General features: G+C 42.4%; 2 protein-coding genes across 2 annotated transcripts in view; one reads left to right on the forward strand and one right to left on the reverse strand.

The window, feature by feature from the left end:
• The window catches only part of rnf11a (ring finger protein 11a), a 628,093-nt gene that overhangs the window by 150,509 nt on the left and 455,270 nt on the right, over positions 1-22,314 (forward strand). The window lies entirely within an intron of this gene.
• Positions 1-22,314, reverse strand: part of LOC114668199 (protein Hook homolog 2-like) — a 62,164-nt gene that overhangs the window by 33,704 nt on the left and 6,146 nt on the right. Inside the window, exons 4-8 of the mRNA XM_028823859.2 lie at positions 15,501-15,551; positions 13,295-13,427; positions 11,037-11,104; positions 7,971-8,033; positions 7,606-7,686 (exon numbers count right to left, since the gene is read on the reverse strand). Of these exons, the coding sequence (XP_028679692.1) occupies positions 7,606-7,686; positions 7,971-8,033; positions 11,037-11,104; positions 13,295-13,427; positions 15,501-15,551 (396 nt within the window). The remainder of the gene's footprint in view (positions 1-7,605; positions 7,687-7,970; positions 8,034-11,036; positions 11,105-13,294; positions 13,428-15,500; positions 15,552-22,314) is intronic.

Below are 22,314 nucleotides of genomic sequence, written 5' to 3' on the forward strand. Positions count from 1 at the left end.
TCAACTGATCACTCTCTCGTTTGTTCAGTTAACCCAAAACTGAGGGAGATGGTGACTGTTGCACCTTCTTCTATCTGTACAGATTTTACATGCAGTGTTCAATGGCATTTAACTGTAGTGTATGTTAATGGGGATCAGCTCAAGTTGGGCGTTTGAAAGACAATGTGCAGAGGAGAGATGAGGGGTATATTGGGAGAAGGGTGCTAAGGATAGAGCTGCCAGGGAAGAGGAGAAGAGGAAGGCCTAAGAGAAGGTGTATGGTTGTGTGGAGAGAGGACATGCAGGTGATGGGTGTAACAGAACAAGATGGAGAGGTCAGAATGATATGGAAGAAGACGATCTGCTGTGACAACCCCTAATGGGAGCAGAGAATTCACTGTGTTGTGAATCGTCTTTCAGCACAACAGCGCTGTAATGGCAACATTCAAAAGAAATGCAAGTAAAGGTCTCGTAAAGATACCTAGAAATACGTGTCACAAAAATTTAGCAACACACGTTTGATAAGAGACTGGAGGACCTTAGATGACCAAGTAAGCCAAATGGACTCAAATATTTAGGTTGTCTCAATATCCATGTTGTCAAGATTTCCATTTCTACTCCGTTTCAGATTTCAAATGTCCATTTGTATCAAGAAGTGCTTCCTGGTTACAGTTGTGACTGCACTTCCCCTAAGGCCTGGTTTATACTACATGCGCCTGTGGGTGCAAGAGTTGGACGGATTATACTTGCATGCGTACTTTACGCAAATCTGGAAGATTCCACCAGGTGACAGTGTGAGATATCATCATGGTGAGCAGAGGCTTCACTGTGTTGTGAATTACCTAAATTCCGAGGACACCTTGCCACAACATCTCTAAAAAGGATGGAAGTTTAATGATTAGATCCATCAATCCAATGATGTGCCCATTCCAGCTAGTATCGGGCACAAGACAAAAACAATCCCTGGACAGGGCGTCAGGGAATACTAAGCACTCACATACACTGGTGTCATTTTAGCGTCACCAAACCTGCATATCTATGGAAGGAAACCGGAGCATTCATTATTTAAATGAAGATAATAATTTATCTGTAAAATGTAATATACATCGTTCAATGCATTTCATCATGAAAGTGATATCAAGTATAAATCTAAGGATTCTAAATGTGCAGAGAGATGGAATATCATACATTAAATGTGGTGATTGCTGCTGTCAGTTCAGAAGGAAGCCTCGGCAGCAGGTAGTGATTAACAACTGGGTCAGTTTGAAGATGACGTTTACGACGGTCTACTTTAATGATAAAATAAACTACGAGGTTAAAGTGGACATTTCTGCGATTAAAGCCGAAAAAGCTGTGTCCTTACTTTTTTTTTTCCCTCCGTGGTTCAAATACGGCGCCATACATTCTGATGATGTTGTGAAGGTGTAAAAAAGACGGCACAGAAGATGGTATGCGAGACTTTAAAAATGTATCGTGTCATCACGTTGGGGAATATGCAACGCTTGAACATAAAAGCACCACGAATCCATTTGTATGTTGGCATTTTGCTTCACCACATCGAAGCAGGCGCATCAATCCAGCAGGATCCTCAAAGCGGCTTTCTGTCACATGTAGATAGTAAACAGAGACCCTGACGTCACGCTCTGACTTGATCACACTGCGCCTCCCTGGACTTTTTGCTAGTACTACAACTCAAGCATGTGTCGTGTTAATTTTTGAGGATGTGCCTCAGAGGACACATCAAATGAGCGCTGGGAACGCGTGGCAGCCATGATGTGTATAAATGGGCCTTCAGTCTCCTCCGGGGTGGGCAGATGCTGTTCTACTTAATCGAATGGATTTTCAATTGACTGAGGACCTGGATGAAGGATCCACACAGAACTGAGCTCCGTTGGCCTGTCACAATAAGATGAGCCCTTCAGTGTATTTCTACAAAGAGTGACAAATAAGCCCTGGTGGGCAGGAGACACCTGATGTGGTGGGGTACTGACTTTGTAAAAAATAAATAAATAAATCCAGATGCTTTGAGAAGTATCCCTCTGGCTCCTTTTCTGATGCCAAATAACAGATTCTACCACTAGAGTCAGCCAACTGGTGCCACCTGAAAAGAAATTGTGGTTTTATTACCTGGTTAGTAAATGGACAAAAACGGCATGCTGTGCCATGCGCATCAAGATTGGCGCTCCACTTTATTAAAAGTGAAGACCTTGCAGCTTTAGCAGACCGTGTTACAGGATGCTCATGCTATGGTCACACAGAACTGCTCGACAGGAAGCAGCCAGCGCGGCTCAGATGGAGAACATTATTAAAAATGAACAAAAGAAAACTTAATTTTGAGACTCTATGAACACGAGCACAGGAGAGGTTATCCTCTACTCAAAACGTGGGCCAGAAAGCTTTCCTCGCAAAATGTGTGCGTTCTAATCTCATAACATCAAGGGCGACACTCGGTGGGGCAGTGGAATCCCATGTCTGGTCCTCGTCATCGTCTCTCTGGGTCTGCGTATGAAGATAGATGTTGGTTTATAATGAGGATTCTAAAAATAGACCCCATGCGAGTGTGAGTGCATCAGTGGGCCGTTAGATTAGATCAGGTCTCATCTAGAGTTTGTTTCCAGCCCTCTGCCCAATGCTGCCTGGACAGGCTTTGGAATCCTGCAACACTGAACACGACTAAGTGAGTTTATGAAGCCTAACAAGACATCAAGCCACCAGGCACTCTTGTGGACAACTTGTCGTACTTGCACTGCTGCTTTTCACTTTCCCCACAAATGTTTTAAAGCTTATATACACACCCAGTGGTCTCCACGTGGCACGCTTTGAAGACGAGGCCAACATTTGACTGATTTCACAGTGACGTGTGTGTGTGTGTGTGCTGAGATGCAACTGTGTTTGTGGTAACCCCCTGCTTGGCACAGTAAAATGACAAACTTTTTGAGATTGAGCAGATTGGCTCCAGTACCTTACAGTGAGTATAGAAAAGACCCCCCCCCCCCCCCTCGAAATATTCTCATTTTGTTTGCTTTATGGATGTAATGAGAATGAATTAAAATTCATTCAAAAGAAGTTAATTAGCAGCAAAAACAGGTCACTAATTAAGAAAAGGGTTAGAATGAAAAACTGCAGCCACTGGGGTCCTCCAGGACCGGAGTTGGAGACCCCTGCTCTACAGTATGTAAATTCACATACTTATTATGTACGGTGGGTATAGAGAAGAATCCCCCCCCTTTGAAATATTCCCATTTTTTTTTTGCTTTACAGCCTTAAATGAAAACACACAAACTCATTTTTTTTCTAGCTTTACTTATTCAATGTAGCCTCTAACATCCAAGTGAAAGATATCACAGCTACAGTTCAGAAGAATTTTAAAAAATCAAACACAAGAAATCCTGAGATGATTAAAGGTTCACCCCCTTCCTAAACTCAATCAGGTGTCAGTGCCCACCATTTCCATTGCAGTTACTGGCTTCCTTCCCCCTGTGATCATTGTACTCCGTGTGATTAGTGAAGCTGTTCCTGGTCCATTCATTCCCTTGCTTGGTAGTGCAACTGACAGCAAACAGCTGACTGTGGGTGGCAGGCCACTTTCAAAAGATCTCAGGGATAGACTTGTGGACAGACATAAGGCAGGAGATGGAGACACAAACATCTCAAAGGCTTTATCAATCCCAAGGAGCCCAGTAAAGTCATAATAAAGAAGTGGTGAGTGTTTGGTACTACTAGGACCCTCATTGGATCCTCTAAACTGGATGGAAGAGCAAGGAGGATACTGGTAAGAGAGGCCACCAAGAGGCCAATGGCCACTTTGAAGGAGTTACAGGATTTGATGGCAAAGAGTGGTCATTGTGTGCATGTGACAGAAATTTCACAAGCGCTCCACCATTGTGGCTTGTTCGGGAGGGTCGCACTTCTCAAGAAAGGCCACTTTAAGGCTCGTTTGAGCTTTGCCAGAATGCACCTTGAAGATTCTGATGCCAAGTGGAAAAAGGTCTTATGGTCAGATGAGGCCAAAATCAAACTGTTTGGCCTCAATACCAAACGGTACACCCAGGCAGCTCAACATCCACAACACACCATACCTACAGTAAAGCATGGAGGGGGCAGAATCCTGTTGTGGGGGGCTTGGGGCTCTCGTTAGGGTAGAAGGTAAAATAAATGGGGTAAAATACTGTCAAATTCTTGAGGGAAAACCTGCTGCCCTCTGCCAGAAAGTTGAAGATGGGCAGAATGTTCACCTTTCAACACGACAACGACCCGAAGCACACAGCAAAACTGACCACACAGCGGCAGAAGGAGACAAATGTGAATGTCCTGGTGTGGTCAGTCAGAGCTCAGACCTAAATCACAGTGAAAAATCTGTGGAAAGATTTGAAGATAGCAGACCACCAATGCTCACCATCCAATTTGACCGAACTTGAACAGTTCTGTAAAGAAGAGTGGGGGGCAAATATCTAGATGTGCATAGCTGATAGAGAAGAACCCCAACAGACTCAAGACTGTCATTAAAGCACAAGGCGAGTCAACAAAATGACATTGACATTTTGGGGGGGGGGGTCCTTTATTAATCTCACTAGGCCTTGTTTTTGAATTTTTAGCATTTTTCTGAACTGCAGCTGAGATATCTTTCACTTGGATGTTAGAGGTTGCATTGAATAAGTAAACCTGGGAAGAAATTTTTAGTGTGCGTTTTCATTTAAGGCTGCAAAGCAACAAAAAAAAAAAAAGGGAATATTTCGAAGGGGGGGATTCTTTTCTATACCCACTGTATATTCCACAGATGGAGTGTTTGTTGCATTACTGTCATCCTAAAAGTCACGTGCTGGACACATCACATTGTAAAGGAAAGTTTAATGACGTCTTCGTCAGGCTAGTTAATGACAATCAACATCATGTACTGCTTAGCATAGAAGGAGTTAGAGGTGAGCCGAAGGGGAAGCACGCAGAACACAAAATACACGAGAGGCTCATAGGCAACATGACAATGACGGCAACGAATGGGCGAGAGCGAAGCAGCATCCTGTCGGGACACGGAGCGAGTTATAGCAAGGCCACGGGCATGCCGGAGTGTTAGCTTGTCAGAGGAGAGCAAACTTACCTGAATCACCCCTGAGGTACGGTCAAGTCGGACAACTGAAGCCTTTCAAACTGTACATTTATAGAACAAACAGACCGCTTTACACACAACCAGAGGCAGGGAATAACACTTCAATGCCCAGTGGCACTCGACGACAACAAACTGGCCAACTTTCTGCATGTGGGTAATCCTAAAAATCACCTTTAAAAATTCCAGCACACACACCTGACTTCACTACAGGGCTGTGGCGCACACTGTTTTAACACACACACACAGCAGAGCTGGTGCACTTTGTTCTGCAGCCCACCTAGTTGGATTTCCAAGTGCCCTTCACTGTTCATTTGTCAATTTCTAACCAATCTGTTATATTTCAGAGCCACAGGGACCTGTGTGTTCAGAACCAGGAGTTTCGTGTGATGGGCCTCCACTCAAAGAGTTGGTGCCTTTCCCCGGCAGCCTCAGGTGACCTGAAGAGCACAACTGCATACAAAGCCTTTCCTTCATCTCTCGGCTGCTCCCATGAGGGGACACAACAGCGAATCATCTTCTTCCATATCTTCCTGTCCTCTCCATCTTGCTCTGTCACACCCATCACCTGCATGTCCTCTCTCACCACATCCATAAACCTTCTCTTAGGCCTTCCTCTTTTCCACTTACCTGGCAGCTCTATCCTTAGAACCCTTCTCCCAATATACCCAGCATCTCTCCAAACCAACGCCATCTCGCCTCTCTGGCTTTGTGTCTCCTAACTGTCCACCCTGAGCTGACCCCCTAATGTCCTCATGTCTAATCCTGTCCATCCTCGTCACACCAATTGCAAACCTTTGCATCTTTAACTCTGCCACCTCCAGCTCTGTCTCCTGTTTTTTTGGTTTTGTTGTTCACATATTGATCTGGCAAAATTTTTATATCAATTATATACACAACTGCATACAATGTGAATTTCCCCTTGGGATTAATAAAGTATCTATCTATCTACAAATCAATACTCGTTAATTTAATTGGGCCAAACACTATTTAAAAGTTGAAGTCAGATGCACATTCCTACACTGTAGAAGAAATCCAGTAGTGCAAGGTGACCTCTGTATGGTTTTACCCATTTCATTTCTAAAGCAAAAGAACTAAACCCTTGGCATACCTCTGCCAGGATAACACGGGCGCAAAAAGGCTGACACTTGATGCCTTTTCAACTTCAATGTAGGGGCCCATACATGCTTTCCCAGTGTTTGATTATTTTTTATTTGTTTGTTTTGTTCCTCTATCACAGGGGCAGGCAGTGTCGGTCCTGGAGGGCCGCAGGTTTTCATTCAACCCAACTGCTTAATTAGAAACCAATCCTTGTTAATCTCAGCCCTTAATTACTTTTATGGCTTGTTAGTCTGCAATGTTAGGCTCTTGTAGATTTTTTTTTCCTTTCCAAGGATATCATCCAAATGATTTGAAGCCTAAAACAGATCACATTTTTCTATTAAGTGTTTTATTAATTGAGCACCCACCAATGTAAATAGAAACAAGTTAGATGGAGAACTGTGGGCTGCTTGGTCTTTACATCTTATTGCTAATAAGGAGCCATTAAAACAGGGAATGCAGCTGTTTAAGACTGAAATAAGTGATTAAGGTTGAGGAACCTTAACAAGTGCAGAAAAATGTCAATTGAGCAATAACTGCTTCATCAGCAATAATTGAGTTCTCATAAGAAACTGGGTTGGAACAAAAACCTGTAGCCACTGCGGCCCTCCAGGACTGACATTGCCCACCCCTGCTCTATGATCATCGTCAGCACTACACCCCACAATGGGCCATTCGTTTATAATGCAGGCTTTTCATTCCCACCCACAAACGTTTTCAAATCTTGCTCCTCTTCATCCTCATGATTGTCCTCTCAGTATCTTTCCTTGGGTGTGAGTTGCTCATATACAGAGAAAAAGAGCCATTTAATGTGGTTTTGTGAAATCCTCGTCTTGCTCATCTCACAATTTAAAGGCTTTCTGCCAACTTCTAACTATTTAAAGACTGACACCTTTACTTCTCCCAGTTATGCTCATATGTGAGCGAGGTTCCCGTTACATGGCCTGGTGACAAAGGCCCTGGACGTTTAAAGCACACTCATTTTAGTTTCACACTCGGTATGTGACCTTCAGCAAACCACATAATCGGATTATCATCTCCATAAATACAGACTTGCCTTTTGCTTGGTAAAGTAGATGGTGCTGAATACAATCAAGAAATGAGTCAGTAGCCAACACCAAAAGTGTGCCACAGTAAGGATTACCACACGAAGACAGCTTGGTCAGAATGGCCCATTAACATCAATAACCTGTAGTACAGGCCAATGCCAACTACACCCAACTTATAGGGTCAAGCGCCAACTGAAACTAAGTTTTAATATCATACCGCATACAATCAGTGAGCCAGCGGTAAGTGGTTCTAATAAATGTGCTCACAAAAATCAAACCCACAACCAGCATAGCTAAAAATCCAAATGTCTGCAAGTGTTGACTCAGGGCACAAACAAACAGCATGCAAACAAATACCCACGAGGGCCGCCTTACCTGCTGCTCCAGCTCCTGACACCGCTGGGATAGATCATCTTTTTCTTCTATTTCTTCACTTAGAAAATAGTATTTCCGAGACTGAAAAGAAAAAAAATAAATAAAGATGTCTAGCTGTTACGCTATGCACTATAACAAGGATCGAAAGCCAAAAAAAGACAAATTTTCAGCTGGGTAAAGGGCATTGACGCTCTCAACTCAAATCACACCTTTACTTCTCCAGTCAACACAAACCTGCTCAGTCTGTCAGGAAATTTCTTACAAATATAAAGAGGCCTACAAATTGCTCTCATTAGTATCTGTGTACAGGGAAAGTGGATGTGAAGGAAAGCGGTTCAGAACAAGGAGAGTACAGACTCGGTTACCTGGTAGTCAAAATCTCCAAATGTCTCTGGACTGACAGAGTCCACGGTGTCTTTTGTGAGCAGCTGCATGAAACAAACATAAAATAAGATGAGGAAAACATTTTCCACGCAGCCTGCAGACATTCAGTGAATTTTTCCAGTTCGATTTTGACAATTAGGATTCAGCACTTCTAGGGGGAAAAATAATGCATATTAACATGAGGAGATTGAACAGACAGCCATGCCATGCTGTAAATTCAGACGACTTAAACCTTCACCTTTAGTTAAATTTCATTATGTTAAAACTTTACAACACCAGAAAAAACATGACAGTTTTACTGTTCGGCAAAACAAAAACTATTTGCCCACTGACGTGCAGCAGAACAGACTACTGTAATTTTAAATGCCAACTCTGGCTTGGAGGCTAAGGATCTGCGCTGGTATCCAGAAGGTTGCCCGTTTGAATCCCCTTTACTGCCAAAACGGATTCTAATCTGCTAGGCCCTTCCCTTAACCTGCACTTGCCCCAGGGGTGGTGTACAATAGCTGACCCTGCGTGCCAACAACAAGGGATATGTGAAAAATAACAAATTCCTAATAAAAGAAATTATAAAAGGCAAAATAAAGAACAAAAAAAAAAATCTAACTGTACCTGTAATGACCGCACCACAAACCAGAACACCTGAGGCGTAGTTAACATTATAAGCAATTTCTAAACCCTCGTAGTTTGTTTTGCCAAATGTTTAAAGGCAAATAAACCAAAGCATTTAAAACACCTTCCATAACTACACAAGACAACCACGTACTCTGATCTTGAGCCTCACGATAATCTTACATTTAATGTAAGAATTGTAACTTTAAGCAGATTAATCATTTTGGTGCTACCCACTCGTTTCTCTTAACTACAATAGTAATGTATAGAAGTTAAGGCCTTGGAGTTGATTTAAACCACAAGGTTTCCACTTCAGTTGCTGCCTGTGCTTCACTGTGTGACCCTGGACATGTCATGTGCTCCGCATGGAGTACACACACGGAGACAGTTGCGCTTTACCTTAAACTTGTAGGTCACTTTGGATCAAGAGGTCAGTTTAAACACATAAAAGTACCGACTGCTGGTGTGTATTATTTGACGTGTTGTTCTGCAGGCTGCTGTCAACATGTTGCTTTTTCCTTCCCATCTTTGGCCACGTCGTGTAACAGAATCACATTTACATTTGGTCACGTGACACCACTAATCCTTACAAAACTGGGTTCATTACCAAATAAATAAATAATCGGGAGTGGTCTCCCCTCGACTTTCTCATATACTCAGATATGGGATAGATATTTGAGGAGTAAACAGTAAGACAATGATTATATTTTTATATTATGTACATTAAAGGACCATCAACAACAAATCAAATCAAATTAATAATATATTGAACAATTATTATAAAAGTGAAGTTGAATAAATCAATCTCTGCAGCTGAATAAATAAAAACGTTTCCACGATAATTTTATTTTGCCGAACAATTCGTGTAAATCACCACTTTATCATCACAGTAAGTTGAAGTGGGTCAAAAGTTGCAAGAGACTTTTTAGTGATGTGCGTGACGTAATACTTGGACACAATTTCGTTTCCGTAAAGCAAAAACGTTCTCAAATATGTATGTGTTAACATTTGAACGTCAAACGGAAAATTGCGATTATTTTGAAAACCGGTCGTTTTTCGAAAAAATGCAAAGCGACAAAAAAAGCTTAGAACGTGGTGCTTTACCGTAATATGATGTGAAATTATCACATTTTTAAATATTTTTGGGGAAACGTTTCAGGTAAAGTACCACATCCAGTTAGCGGAAATAGCCCAAACGTTGATAGAAATCTACGTCTTGTACCTCATACTTGCATGCACAATGTAGTTGACACCTAAGTGAAAGCGTATTCAGGTTATTGTGTTTACACACACACACACACACACACACACACACACACACACACACGCTGACATAATTCTGAAAATGGTATTTTCGGGCTCAGGGAGGCCTAAAACTTCGAGATTCATCAAAACCTTGACATCGAATCTTGGGACGATTCCAATACTGTCCCAACATTTTGTATACGAGAAAGTAAAAAAAAATGAAGAAAGCACACCAGACAATTCCAGACAGCTTAGGTCCTGATACTACATTAACAATTTTTGGCTTTAGATTATTCAAGGCCTTCTGGGATTTTACTTTCTCCAAGCAGTGTGAAGCTAAAATTTGCTTTAGGCTGAAGGTTTTGTCTCCATTGTCTTCAGCACATTCTGCACAAGTGTCAAGTACGCACTTTTGGAACTATTTTATATTTCCATATGACATTCACATATTTGCCTCATCCGGTTCCTCCTGCTGTGATGAAATGCTGTGACACATTAAACAGAACGCTTCAGATCATCTGGGCCACCTCCACTTTGCTCGTCATCACAGCTAGTCCACAGACGACACCAAGTCCCCTTGGCACTTCTTACCTTCCTTCCAAACATGGATAACAACAACTGTACCGGTTATAGTACAGCATCCAGCCAGCTCATTCTCATTAAAACTGACCATCAAGCCCCTGGACATGGGAGTTAAACTACAGTTGCAAAGGCTGGCAGACTGACAGCTTCACTTCCTCCATGATGACCCTCAGTGAGCTCGCCTCGAACTATGTAGCCAAACATGGCTCAATTTGCAGACGACACTCTCACTGGCCCGATCACAACAATGAGGAGACAGCGCACTCCCATACCTTTAGATTTAGGGACTATCATTTATCCTTAGATAAAAAGATGCTTAGCGTTTGCTCGGACCCTTAATGGTGCACAGCTACTAAGCCCATTTGGAATTACTAATTGAAAGAGAATTTGAGGAAAAGCAACACACAGAAAGGTGGATCATGCCAACTCCACAAAGACCATGAAATGTGGGACTCACGCCTAAGATTTGGGACCCTTCAGGTGCCAGTGCTAATCTCTGAGCCACTGTGCTGCCAAGTCTTTCTGTGTTTACGCTAACAAACTAACTATCAGTCTACAAAATGCTTTGAATTGGACAACAAAGACACATAAAATAAAATGGCTCTTACCTCCTGGATGGCGGTCATTACAACATGCTGCACAGACTCCTCTAAAGTCATGATTTGCTCAATGTGCTCTGCAAAAAAACATTTAAAAATAAAACTACGATGTATTATCGAGTTTATTATTCAACCGTTTCAATGCCTCCACTAACCACAGTGTTAAATGTGCAACTAAACCTAAAAGGATTGTTAATCCGGAAGTCATCCTGATCAAATCATCTTACGGCCTCACAAATACGTTGTTCCCAAGACTGCCTTGATGGAGGACCACTCAATTCTTCATTTTCTGTTTATTTTTTATGTAACAACAGCAGCACTCATGTCTGGAACTCCAGTGTTCTGTGCTCAGATCGCACGCCCAGTTGTTGCCCATGTTTGGTCACATCTGTATGGCGTCTCTTTTTGAGAGTTCCAACGTTTTTCTCCAACCTCCCAAACCTGTTTTTTAGATTAGCTGGAAATTCTAAAGTGGCTTCTTTTGAGCGTGTGCAGATGTTCAGGCGAGTGCTCAATGCTGCCAGGTCTCACAATGGCTTGGATTAAGCAGCCTAGTTGGCACATAGATAGGCACAATAACAAAAACGTATTGCTTAAAACACACAAGGAAAAAACCCAAAATCAAAGAAAACACGGAGCCTTACGAGTTAATTCTGGTTTTGCAAGATTCCCCCAGAACCAAGATTCGGGCCTTTAATGACCTCTTAGGCACGGCCATCAGCAGAGTGTGTGTCTGCGGAGAGAGTGTTGACCTCGTCATTGAGAGGTTTACTTACCTCGGCAGTGACATTCATGTGACTCTGGTGACTCTTCCTATGAAGTAACATTGGGAGGTCGCTGGAAAGGGGTGTGTGGCGCCCCCAATATCTCTGCAAAAGGGCAAAGGTCCAAGTCTTTAGAGTCCTGGTGCTTCCTGTCCTGCTATATTGACTGCGAGACATGGACGCTATCCAGTGACCTGAGACGAAGGCTGGACTCTTTCAGTGCTGTGTCTCTTCGGAGAATCCTTGGGCACCGCTGGTTTGACGTTGTGTCGATTGAGCGGTTACTCGCAGTGTCCCAAATGAGGCACATGACCTGTACTGTGAGGGAGCGTCAGTTACGGCACTACGGCCATGTGGCGCAATTCCCTGGGGGTGGTCCTCATTGTTGAGGACCTGAATGGATGGAGCAGGCCAAGGGGACGCCCACAGTACACCTGGCTCTGGCAGATAGGGGGTCACTTCCGGTGGGTGGGACTGGACCGCCTGTCTGCCAGGGGGGGTTGCCAACTGGGATCCTGAGCTGTTTCGTTGTGTGGTGGGTGTGCGGCAACTCTCTACACTAGTGCAAGTTCCCCAACCTCACCAACCCATCCAGCACATTTAATGCCACACTGGTCAAAGCTGCTAAGCACAACCTCCCCAGGCCGTATAGGATCTGCTGATGTACCCGGTGACATGATGGGCAGATGGAACAGGTGGATGGCACCCTGAGCCCAGTCTGGCCTCATCTACCAACACCTATTATGAGCAAGCATTGAGGAAAGAGAAAAACGGATTCTGAGTGACGGCTTTTTATCCAGAATAGTAACCTGAAGCCATCTCTTCTCGGTTTATATAGCCGAGGAGTAGATTAATAAAGAGTAGACAGACAAACCCTAAGGATTTCAAAAGTAGATCACAGGACAAGGCAACCGAGATCACTGATTCTAAGCAAAAGGAGCTTCTAACAAAGAAACTTGGAAGAAACAATGTACTTCAAGAGAAATTAGAGTTTTGTCAGTTCTGCCTTATGCATTCACTGCCTACAGTATTACTGTTATGTCTTTTAAGTCTTAAGAAGGGGCCTGCTGTGCCACGAAAGCCTGCATAGTCGAAAACCTCTCTTCAGGGCTTAGAAGCCCAGATCAGTGTCACAGCTTGTCATTTCCACATTTTAAAAAGACAGAAAGGGAGGTGCAGAACCTCAGGAAAAAATTCCAATGTCAGTTTTAAGACACAATGTCCCATTCGTGTCATCAAACCTGCTTAAACCAGTTTAATGTTGCTGGGGCCAGAGCCTATCCAGTAAGATTAGCTGATTTTCTTCAACTATGGTATAAAACTATTTGACTGGGGTTAGCACCCGTGCGGGAAGAAGCGGATCGTCACTTGGCGAGCATGTTTTAAATACTTCTGAGAAGGGACTCCTATAAGCAAACCTCGGCAGTGTGGATCGGCTTTTATTGGCCTATAATGACAAAAAACACAAAAGAAAACGCTCAGTCAAGCCATGAGGCTGCTTACCGTGCTTCTTTTCACAACTTACAGCACAGCCCAAGACCAGCTGTACCAGCTTCCCCAGCTCAGTCACATCGTTGAGCTCTCCTATGCGGTTAACATCAGGGAGATGATCGTCGGAGATCTGCTGAAGGAGAACCTGGAGAGCAGAGAAAGTTTAAATTGTGTTGTACAGATAGACAATGGTTCCCAAATTCTATCAAAAAAAATGTCCACTTGGTGATGTGAGCCTGATGGTACTAACAGTGTGAGGCCAACTTTCAAACGATCTGTGAAGTATTACGAATTGTCCTTAAGGACAATCATTACATGAACTAATCAAATCACTGAATATTTACCATGAAAGCACTCATAAATTGGAGGGGGGGGGGGGGGGGGGGGGGGGGGCGAGTGTGGCAGAATGCAGACCCCACAATGTCTGGATTTGATAAAGTGAGCTTTAGAAGTTGTATGAGAAGTTGCTGCATTGATAGTGGAGTGACAAGGAGGAACAGTATGAAACCAGGCAGGCAGAACCACATAAAACTGAACATTACTAAGATGAAGACAAAGTGGCGGATCCCTGAAATCTGGAAATATAATGAGGAAGGAGGAGGAAGTGAGGCAGACATTCAAATCCCTTGGGGTCAGACTGGACTGGATGGACAACAAGCTGTACAAATGTAGACCTTCCCTAGTGGTTTGTCAGGCACCAGTCCAGATTGCCAATGTACCGTTCTACACTAGGGTGGGCTCAGGAAAGAACAGCAGGTGCCAGCTGGTCAGGAAGGCCACCTTATAGCACCCCCCCCACCCCGACACACAGCAGGTTAGAGATGACAACAAAATTAGACAACGTCATAGTTATTAACGTCCACTCAGTTGGAGTCATCAAGGGGATTGGCAGCGGTCATTCATGGCCTCACTAAGTTGTACCCACACATGGACCTCTATTGGCCTGCAGGTGCCTGTTAGTTCAATCTAAAATCCTAACATGGCGCACGGTTCTTCAACCAGACAGCTTCCCTTGCCTTGCATCTGACCAGCATCCTTCATCCTGCGACAGGTGAGGAGGCTCCACGTGACTTTTTCAAACATCACCTGACGGGCCACATGGGCACAAGGTGCTCACTGCCGGTGAATTACACTCTCAGGCCTGGCAGCAGGAGTGGGTCCCAGTATCCCCAATCCAGGCAACATTCTCTGTGGCTTATCAGCGACCATCATAAGGATCTTTAATGGATTGCTCTTTATCTGACCCCACACCTTAGACCAGTTTGCCATGGGTTAACCGGTCGGAAGCAAAGACCACAGACAACAAACTTACCCACAAGGCCACCAACAACCTGAAATGCCACCATGCCCAGATCCCAGTCCTAGGAGAGGAATGAAGTAACCATCTGGTTCAAATACCCTCATCACTGAAACATCGCCAGTCACTCAGGATCAAAAACACCCTGGTATGTAAAACCTGAAAATAGCCATGAAAGTTATGACTCACTTCTGTCCCCGCGGGTCTTCAGGCCCACCTAAATTACATTTAAAAGAACTTGAAGAGCAAGAGTGCAGCTCTATACGTTGTCATATTGTTTTACTGATCTCTTTTGCTTTGTTCAAAATAGAAGGACTGTGCCACTGCCTGTAAGGCCAACTCTTCGTCTCCAGTGAATCAAATCTAAAAGGTGGAAGACGTCAAGGACGAGGAAACTCCACACAGACAACTGGCCGTAGGATCTAAATCCTTGAGGCAGCAGTTTGAACCACAACACCAGCATACCACAATCATATCATGAAACGTACCGATAAGATGACAGAGACAGGAAAGAGGCGACCAAATCATAACCTGGGCCATCAAGAGAAAAAAGCTCACCAAGTACTGCTCGAGAACACCTCACACGTTTATTTCTTTTTGAAAATGTTTCTTAAGAGTTGTATTGATAAGGATAGAAAAGATATAAATAAAAAAATCCAACGAACTTGTTGCCGTTGGCAAATACATTTTTTTTTTTTTAATTTGACTAGTAGAAACAATTCAAATTGGAAACTCGAGAAGCAGTTCTGCACACAAAGGGTTGTGGGTAAATTGGGGGCAAAATACCGAAATGGAACAACTTAAAAAATGTGTTAAGAAGCTGCTTTATGGGATTTCCTGGATATGGGCTAATAACTAACCAGACTGAATGAATGGTCCTGTCCATTTTTATAAAACAAAGGAAATTCTCAAGGCACTTACCTCGTGATAATATTCCAGCATGCTCTGTAAAATTTTCTTCAGGTTGCTCACCTGTTTAAAATACACAGTTGGTATTCAGTTGACACTTTGATGAAGTTTGCACAGCACAAGTAGAGTTTAGCCAGGTGAAGTGATTTGCTCAGCCCTTTCCACACACTCAAGGGGCATAACTATCCAAAAATAAAGGGTCTTGGGGGGATACCACGGCCTATCTAGCAGCACTGGGAACATCTTCAGAAGGTAAGAAGCCCACCCTGCCTCAGCACTTTTTCAGACTTTGTGCGCCTGCTCTCTCTTTCTTTTAGGGCGGAGTGGTGGCTCTGAGGCTAAGGATCTGTGCGGGTATCCAGAAGGTTGCCGGGTTCGCATCCCCATCACTGCCTACTCTGCTGGGCCCTTGAGCAAGACCCTTAACCCGTAAGTGCACCAGGGGCGCTGTACAATGGCTGACCCTGCGCTCTGACCTCAAGGGATATGCAAAAACAAATTCCTAATACAAGAAATTGTATAAGGCGAAATAAAGAACAAAATAAAAATAAACAAAAGATCCACGGTGGCCAAAGACGCACACTGCTTCTGTTACGTGTGTGCCCTCAGACTGCCTAACTCTGGATTACCTTTATGGCCAAAGACTTCTATGAAGTCCAAGTCTTTAAAGCAAATGTTACCAGATTTTTATTTCAAACACTAAAAGCTTGTGCTAAAATAAATGGGAAAATTGACAAAGGCAGAGACAATACATTTAGCCCATAATAAAACTGAGGATTCAGGCTTCATGATACAATATTCCCAAAATGTTACATCTCTCTATTATAAAAGAAAATCTTGACATGAGACTCTAATCCCCGCCCACAAGAGATTTTTTCAAGTCCCGCCCTCCTCTCAGCCACACCCACAGTTCTCTCATTTCTCATTGGTGTGTATGCTTTTGTCAGACTCAGTCCCTGCTCTCTCAGCTCTTATAAAATTGTGATGTTTTCCTCACTTGAAGTTCCCAAATAAAGAAGACGTATTATGTCCAAATCTTACTGATGAATTTCATCACAAAGGGTTATCAACAGAAGAAATGAGTACACGGGCAATTCTAGAGAAACGAGGAAGTCAAATGAATTAACGCAAAAATTGTCGATCGGTTACACATTAAACTGATTAAATGCGTATCAATAGACTCTGCTGAAACAGTTGGTGGTGATGGTGCAGAAAACATCAACTTACAATATCACAAAGAATATCTACAACCGTTAACACCATCTGGTCTTCCTCTGCACTAATTACTGTAGAAAGAAGGATGTATCGTAATGTTATTATGTAATTTATGTCTGAGGGATGGGCTATGCAATAGGACAAGATTAGTTGGATTCAAAATTGGTTGAACAATTAAGAGGCGACAAGAAAGGTCATGTAGTACATCTTCAGGTGATATAGACACCAAAGACAATCTCGATATGCCACTCATATTAAAACATTTATAGTTTCCCGTTAGAATAGCTTTTGCTATGACAACAAATCGCAGGGACAAACATTCGAAAAAGTCAAGTTTATTTATTAGAGAGAAAGAAACGATATTAACTCACGGGCAGTTATACGTTGCGTTGTCACGATGAAAGTCCAAACACGGAATCAAAACTCAATGCGCTATTGAGGAAAAGTTAATTCAAAAAAATGTTTTTACTGAAGTTTTACTGTTTAAAAAGTATTTGTGTGTTAATTTCAAAGCCAAACAGAATGAAAACGTATAACGGAACAAATACCTCGAATGCAACATGAAACCTAATTTTCTTTCAATTTATTAAGTTTTACTTTTTTACTATGGTTAATTGTTCGCTTCTGACATGTAAAATTTTAACAGGCGACAAGAAAGGTAATGTAGTATAAATTTTTACATTTTCCTCAATTTAAGTTCCCAATAAAAGAAGACGTATTGTGTCCAAATCTTACTGATAAATTTCATCCCGAAATGGTTATCAACAGAAGAAATGAGTACACGGGCAATTCTAGCCCCGAGAAACGAGGAAGTCAAATGAATTAATGCGAAAATTGTCAATTGATTAAACGACAATGACATTTAAAATTTTAACAGGCGATAAGAAAGGTAATGTAGTCCATCATCCGGGGATAACAGACACCAAAGGAGATCTTGATATGTCATTCATATTAAAACATTTACAGTTTCCCGTTACAATAGCGTTTGCTATGACAATTAACAAATCACAGAGACAAACATACGAAAAAGTCGGTTTACTTATTAGAGAGAAAAAAAAAAACGATATTCACTCACGAGCAGTTAGACGTTGCGTTGTCACGATGCAAGTACAAACACGGAATCAAATATCAATGTGATATTGACGAAAAGTTAATTCCAAAAATTGTTTTTACTGAAGTTTTACAGTTTAAAAAAGTATGTGTGTGTAAATTTCAAAGCCAAACAGAACACAAACGTATAACGCAATTTTCTTTCAACGTATTACGTTTTACTATTTTTTAATACGGTTAATTAATCTCTATAATGTAAAATGCATATGTAACAATTCCGATGAAAATAATCTGTTTAAATTGTACATCCACATTCCCATACGCGAGTGGCAGATCCACGAAATGGCTAATGCGTAGTGCCCGTCCGGGGGTTGGCAAGCGAATTGAGCAGAGCCCCCTTGTTTTCCTAAAAGAATTGTACTGTATTTTTAGTGTTACTTATTACTATATATAAATAATAACACAGCAAAATAAAACCAAATACTAAAATTTTAAAGTTATTGTGAGGTTTATTTTTTTTAATACAAATAATCCTAAATATTAACATAAAATAAATTGCTATTATGTAGACATGTTGCATGTTGATTAGCATGTACTCTATACACAGGACCATCAATAATGACCCTATAACTTGATAAGATAACATTACAGCAGTTCAGCACCATCGAAATTTACATTTTTGTCTTCCAAGTTAAAGTAATACTGCACATGAAAATGATTTCTTTGTTATATACCCCATGTAGTGTGCAGTGATAGTGAAGAAAAAATTTTAGTCTAATGTTCTAATGGAGGACGGACCTAAGAAAGTTTCTGATAGACTGGGAGACAATGGCGACCAACACTGAAAAACAGCAAACAATATCAAAAATGTCTGTGAGAGAAATGTCACATAATCCACACGTTAAGTCATCCAGTCTTATGCTCACAACCTGCAAAATGCAAACATTTCTTGCTAAAATATAGTTAAATAAAAAAAAAACATAATCCACAAAATGAAAGTAGTCCACAGACAGGAAGCCCCTTCCTAAGGGGTTGTGCTTACTGAACTGAAGGCCTGCCTGTCCCGCTCATTCATTGGTTAAGAGTCCGGCCTTCCTGCCTGAACGCTTTACTGACATGTTAGCTATGGCTTCTGACCAGAAGAGCTTAGGATAGCACATTTTCCCCTTTAACAAAAAAATGAGAAGGTCAACACTCTACAGGAAGCGGAGAGCTCTCTAAACCCAACAACATCCACTGCACTTGACACACTGGGAACAGACGTTTGATTTGACCAGAAAAGAAAACGTTTGGGGATTGAGCTGATTGCTTTCTTTCCATCCCGCTAGAGCAGGGGTGTCGAACTCCAGGCCTGGTGGGCCACAGGTTTTCATTCAGACCCTTTTCCTAATCAGTGACCAGTTTTCACTGCTAATTAACTCCTTTTCCCTTCATTTTACTAGCCCCGTTTTTAAGGATTCAGTCCTCGGAATTGATCCCTTTCTTCATTAACACTAGAATTAGGGGGGGTAGTTGGGATGGTGAACGCGGCTGAGAGAATAACAGAATAAAAAAAACAAAGCTAACCTTTACAAGTATTACAAATTACACCGGCTGTTACAGACTGGAATCAAATGTAAGTTTTTATTCTAAAATAGTAATAATACGAGCAACTCAGTTCTCAAAACAGACTCGTCCAGGATCGAACCCGTGAAGCTTTGATTACCAATCAATAGCTGATACCATTGCGCCACTGAAGCTGTCGTAGCAATTGCATATCAATGTTGCAGGTAAACGTGGGTTGTTTTTCTGCAGTTATACTTTTGAATAAAAGTGCATTTGTTCTGTTATATTTGTACCTTTTGTGAAAGTGTTTCTTTGATATTTGGAATTCAGGCTTCACACATTATATACTTCATGTCTACATTTTGTCAATTATTACCAAAACATGAAAAACATTTCTGTTTTAACGATATGTTTACTGTACATAAATTGTTGTAGACACGGAACACACATGAAATGCAAGTGTTCCAAATAACGATATAATATTTATAAAAAGGTGTCATTTTGCTTGACTTCTCACTCTATACAACTCTAAGCAACTGACAGGCAGATAAACAGACTTGAGGTGAGACAACTGTGCGGGGTGGGGGGATGCGATAGTAGGCTGCTTGCTGTTTGCTGCTTATCCACACATTTAGAAGACAAAAGACGCTGACGGAGAGGTGCGAAGCGTTTTAAGGTGGGACGGATCTACGAGTTTTTTCGTAGGCTCTGGTAATTCTAGTGTTAAGTGACAGCCAAGCAGAAATGACAGATGAGCAGCTAAACTGGGATTTCAAACTCCAACCAATCTCTTAATGAGAAGCCGATTCTTGCTGTTAATTAAACCCGTTATTTAATTCCATGGCTTCTTGCTGCTCTCATTCTGCCACAGCAGACATTTCCAAAACTGTTGATTTTTATTGATTTTTCTGTTTTTTCTAAGAACACCGTCAAAATGTTTTAGTGACCTGAGAGATCAGCCGTACTGAGACCATCACCTTTCTTTATTTTCAAACATTGAGTGCGTGGTACAGCTGCTCATGTGGCTGCTTGTTTTGTGTCTCCTTAATTGTTTGGCTGCTAATTAAAGAAAAAGAAACAACTAAGGGGCCTGAGTCACGTTAATTAAAACTAAGGCAAACAAAGTTAATTAGCAGCTAAAACTGGTCACTGATGAAGAAGATGGTTAGAATGAAAACCTGCAGCCACTGCGGCCCTCCAGGACTGGAGTTTGACACCCGTGCGCTAGAGGATTGCTAACCGGCCCCTAATTCCTGAATCAGTTATCAGTGACAGGTGTATCAAAGACTCGATTCTCCCAGCTGCCCTAGAATACACCATGAGAACTTCTCCGGCACAATGAGGAGTCTGTGCTTTCGCAGTCCCCATAGAGTTCAACTTGAAAACAAGCTTATGAATGGAGCAGTGCATTTATACAACGATGTTGTGATTCGCTGCACTCGTCAGAGGATGAAGTGTGTGTGTGTGTGTGTGTGAGCGCAGAATCAGCCCACTTTCACGTACAGTAACATCAATCTTGAGTCGATAACTTCACCTCACATCAACGTAAAGACGACAAACGTCTCTGCCAAGCTGCAGCCGTTTTGGCGAGTTATACTTTAGTTTTAGTTTTTCAATCAGATTTTTAAAATCCCGTGCATTTTAAGGAAGGGCTTTTCATTCCAGTCATGTGGCAATATCATGTAACAAGGCCACAGTCCACATTGGCAGCACTGGTGAAATTCAATATGACAAAATTCTGTCTGGATCTTCTACTTTGACAAAGTGGCCCACCACCTGCCAAACTCGTTATTGATAATAACGTTTGGACCTTGTAAGACAGCTAAGGTACGTTACGACTCTCCGCAGCAAACAAATTAAAAAAATGACCAAATCTTTTACTTCTTCAAATTAGAAAAACAATTAAAGGGGAAAAAAAAACAAAATCAGGACAATCCACCATGATAAATATGTAATGGCTTTGAGAAGCCAGACTGGAGTAAAAACCTTTTTCCTGTGCTATAAACAAGTCTGTCATTAGCTTGAGACGTTGCACAAACAAGCCTGGGAGTTCAAACAAGTTAGTTTGTTTTGTGCCGCCAGCTATTTGAAAAATGTCTGGAAACTGAAGCGACTGAAAGGACCCCTGTTCATTTAATTGGGTCGGTTGGGTGGGGGGGGTTAACGCACATTATTATGCCACTTCTGACAACGGTAAAAAAAATTAGGTGGTATAAGAGAAACTTCGAATGATGCGTCAAAGGCTCAGACTGTGAAACTCTAAGTGTGCCGAGGGTCCGTACTCTTGAAAAACGTTAGGCAGTCAATCACCGTGTCACGTGTAATCACTGAGACATCCTTAGAAGTGTGAACAAGTGAAACCCGCCAAATCCCTGGGAAGTGAGGGGGTAACCATATGGGAAAAGTGGCTCAAGCCTCCATGGTGGGGTCAGAAATCCTGCAGTTTTTTGGCTTACAGTGCCATGTCACAGACCAAGAGAGGTTGGGACCATGGGCATCGCCGCACGCAGCACACGATGAGCCACCCAGATTGGGACCCGAGTGCAGCCGTGCAATGAGTGACACCTCAGCACCACACTGGACCAGTGTGAGGTGTTTAATGGTGGCTGGAGTGCCTACATGCAGGACTGAATGCAGACTAACGTCATACCCAGGATGAAGCAATTGCAGGTGTCACACACGGGAGGCAGCTAAAGGGCCGGGATGTGGCAGAGTGCACCAATTCTTTTTCTCGCTTTCCTGCAGACCATTCACGGGAAATTCCACTTGGCCCTGTTGACGTCGCTTTCGGGTCCGAACCTATAGATGAAGACCTTTCTGGTTCCGGCTCCCTTGATGTCATGTCTGGGCTCGAGCCTATGGTTGAAGATCCTTCTGATCCCGGCCCCTCTGACGTCACTTCCTATCCTGACCTTTAAAAAGCCTCCACCTTTCCCCTTTTCCCTCAGTTCTGTATTGGACTCTGGTTTGTGCACATCAGTGCTATCATTTGTTTTTCCAATTTAGCAGCCAGGAA

Source organism: Erpetoichthys calabaricus, chromosome 17, assembly GCF_900747795.2.
Source record: "Erpetoichthys calabaricus chromosome 17, fErpCal1.3, whole genome shotgun sequence".
In the NCBI taxonomy this organism is placed as follows: Eukaryota; Metazoa; Chordata; class Cladistia; order Polypteriformes; family Polypteridae; genus Erpetoichthys; species Erpetoichthys calabaricus.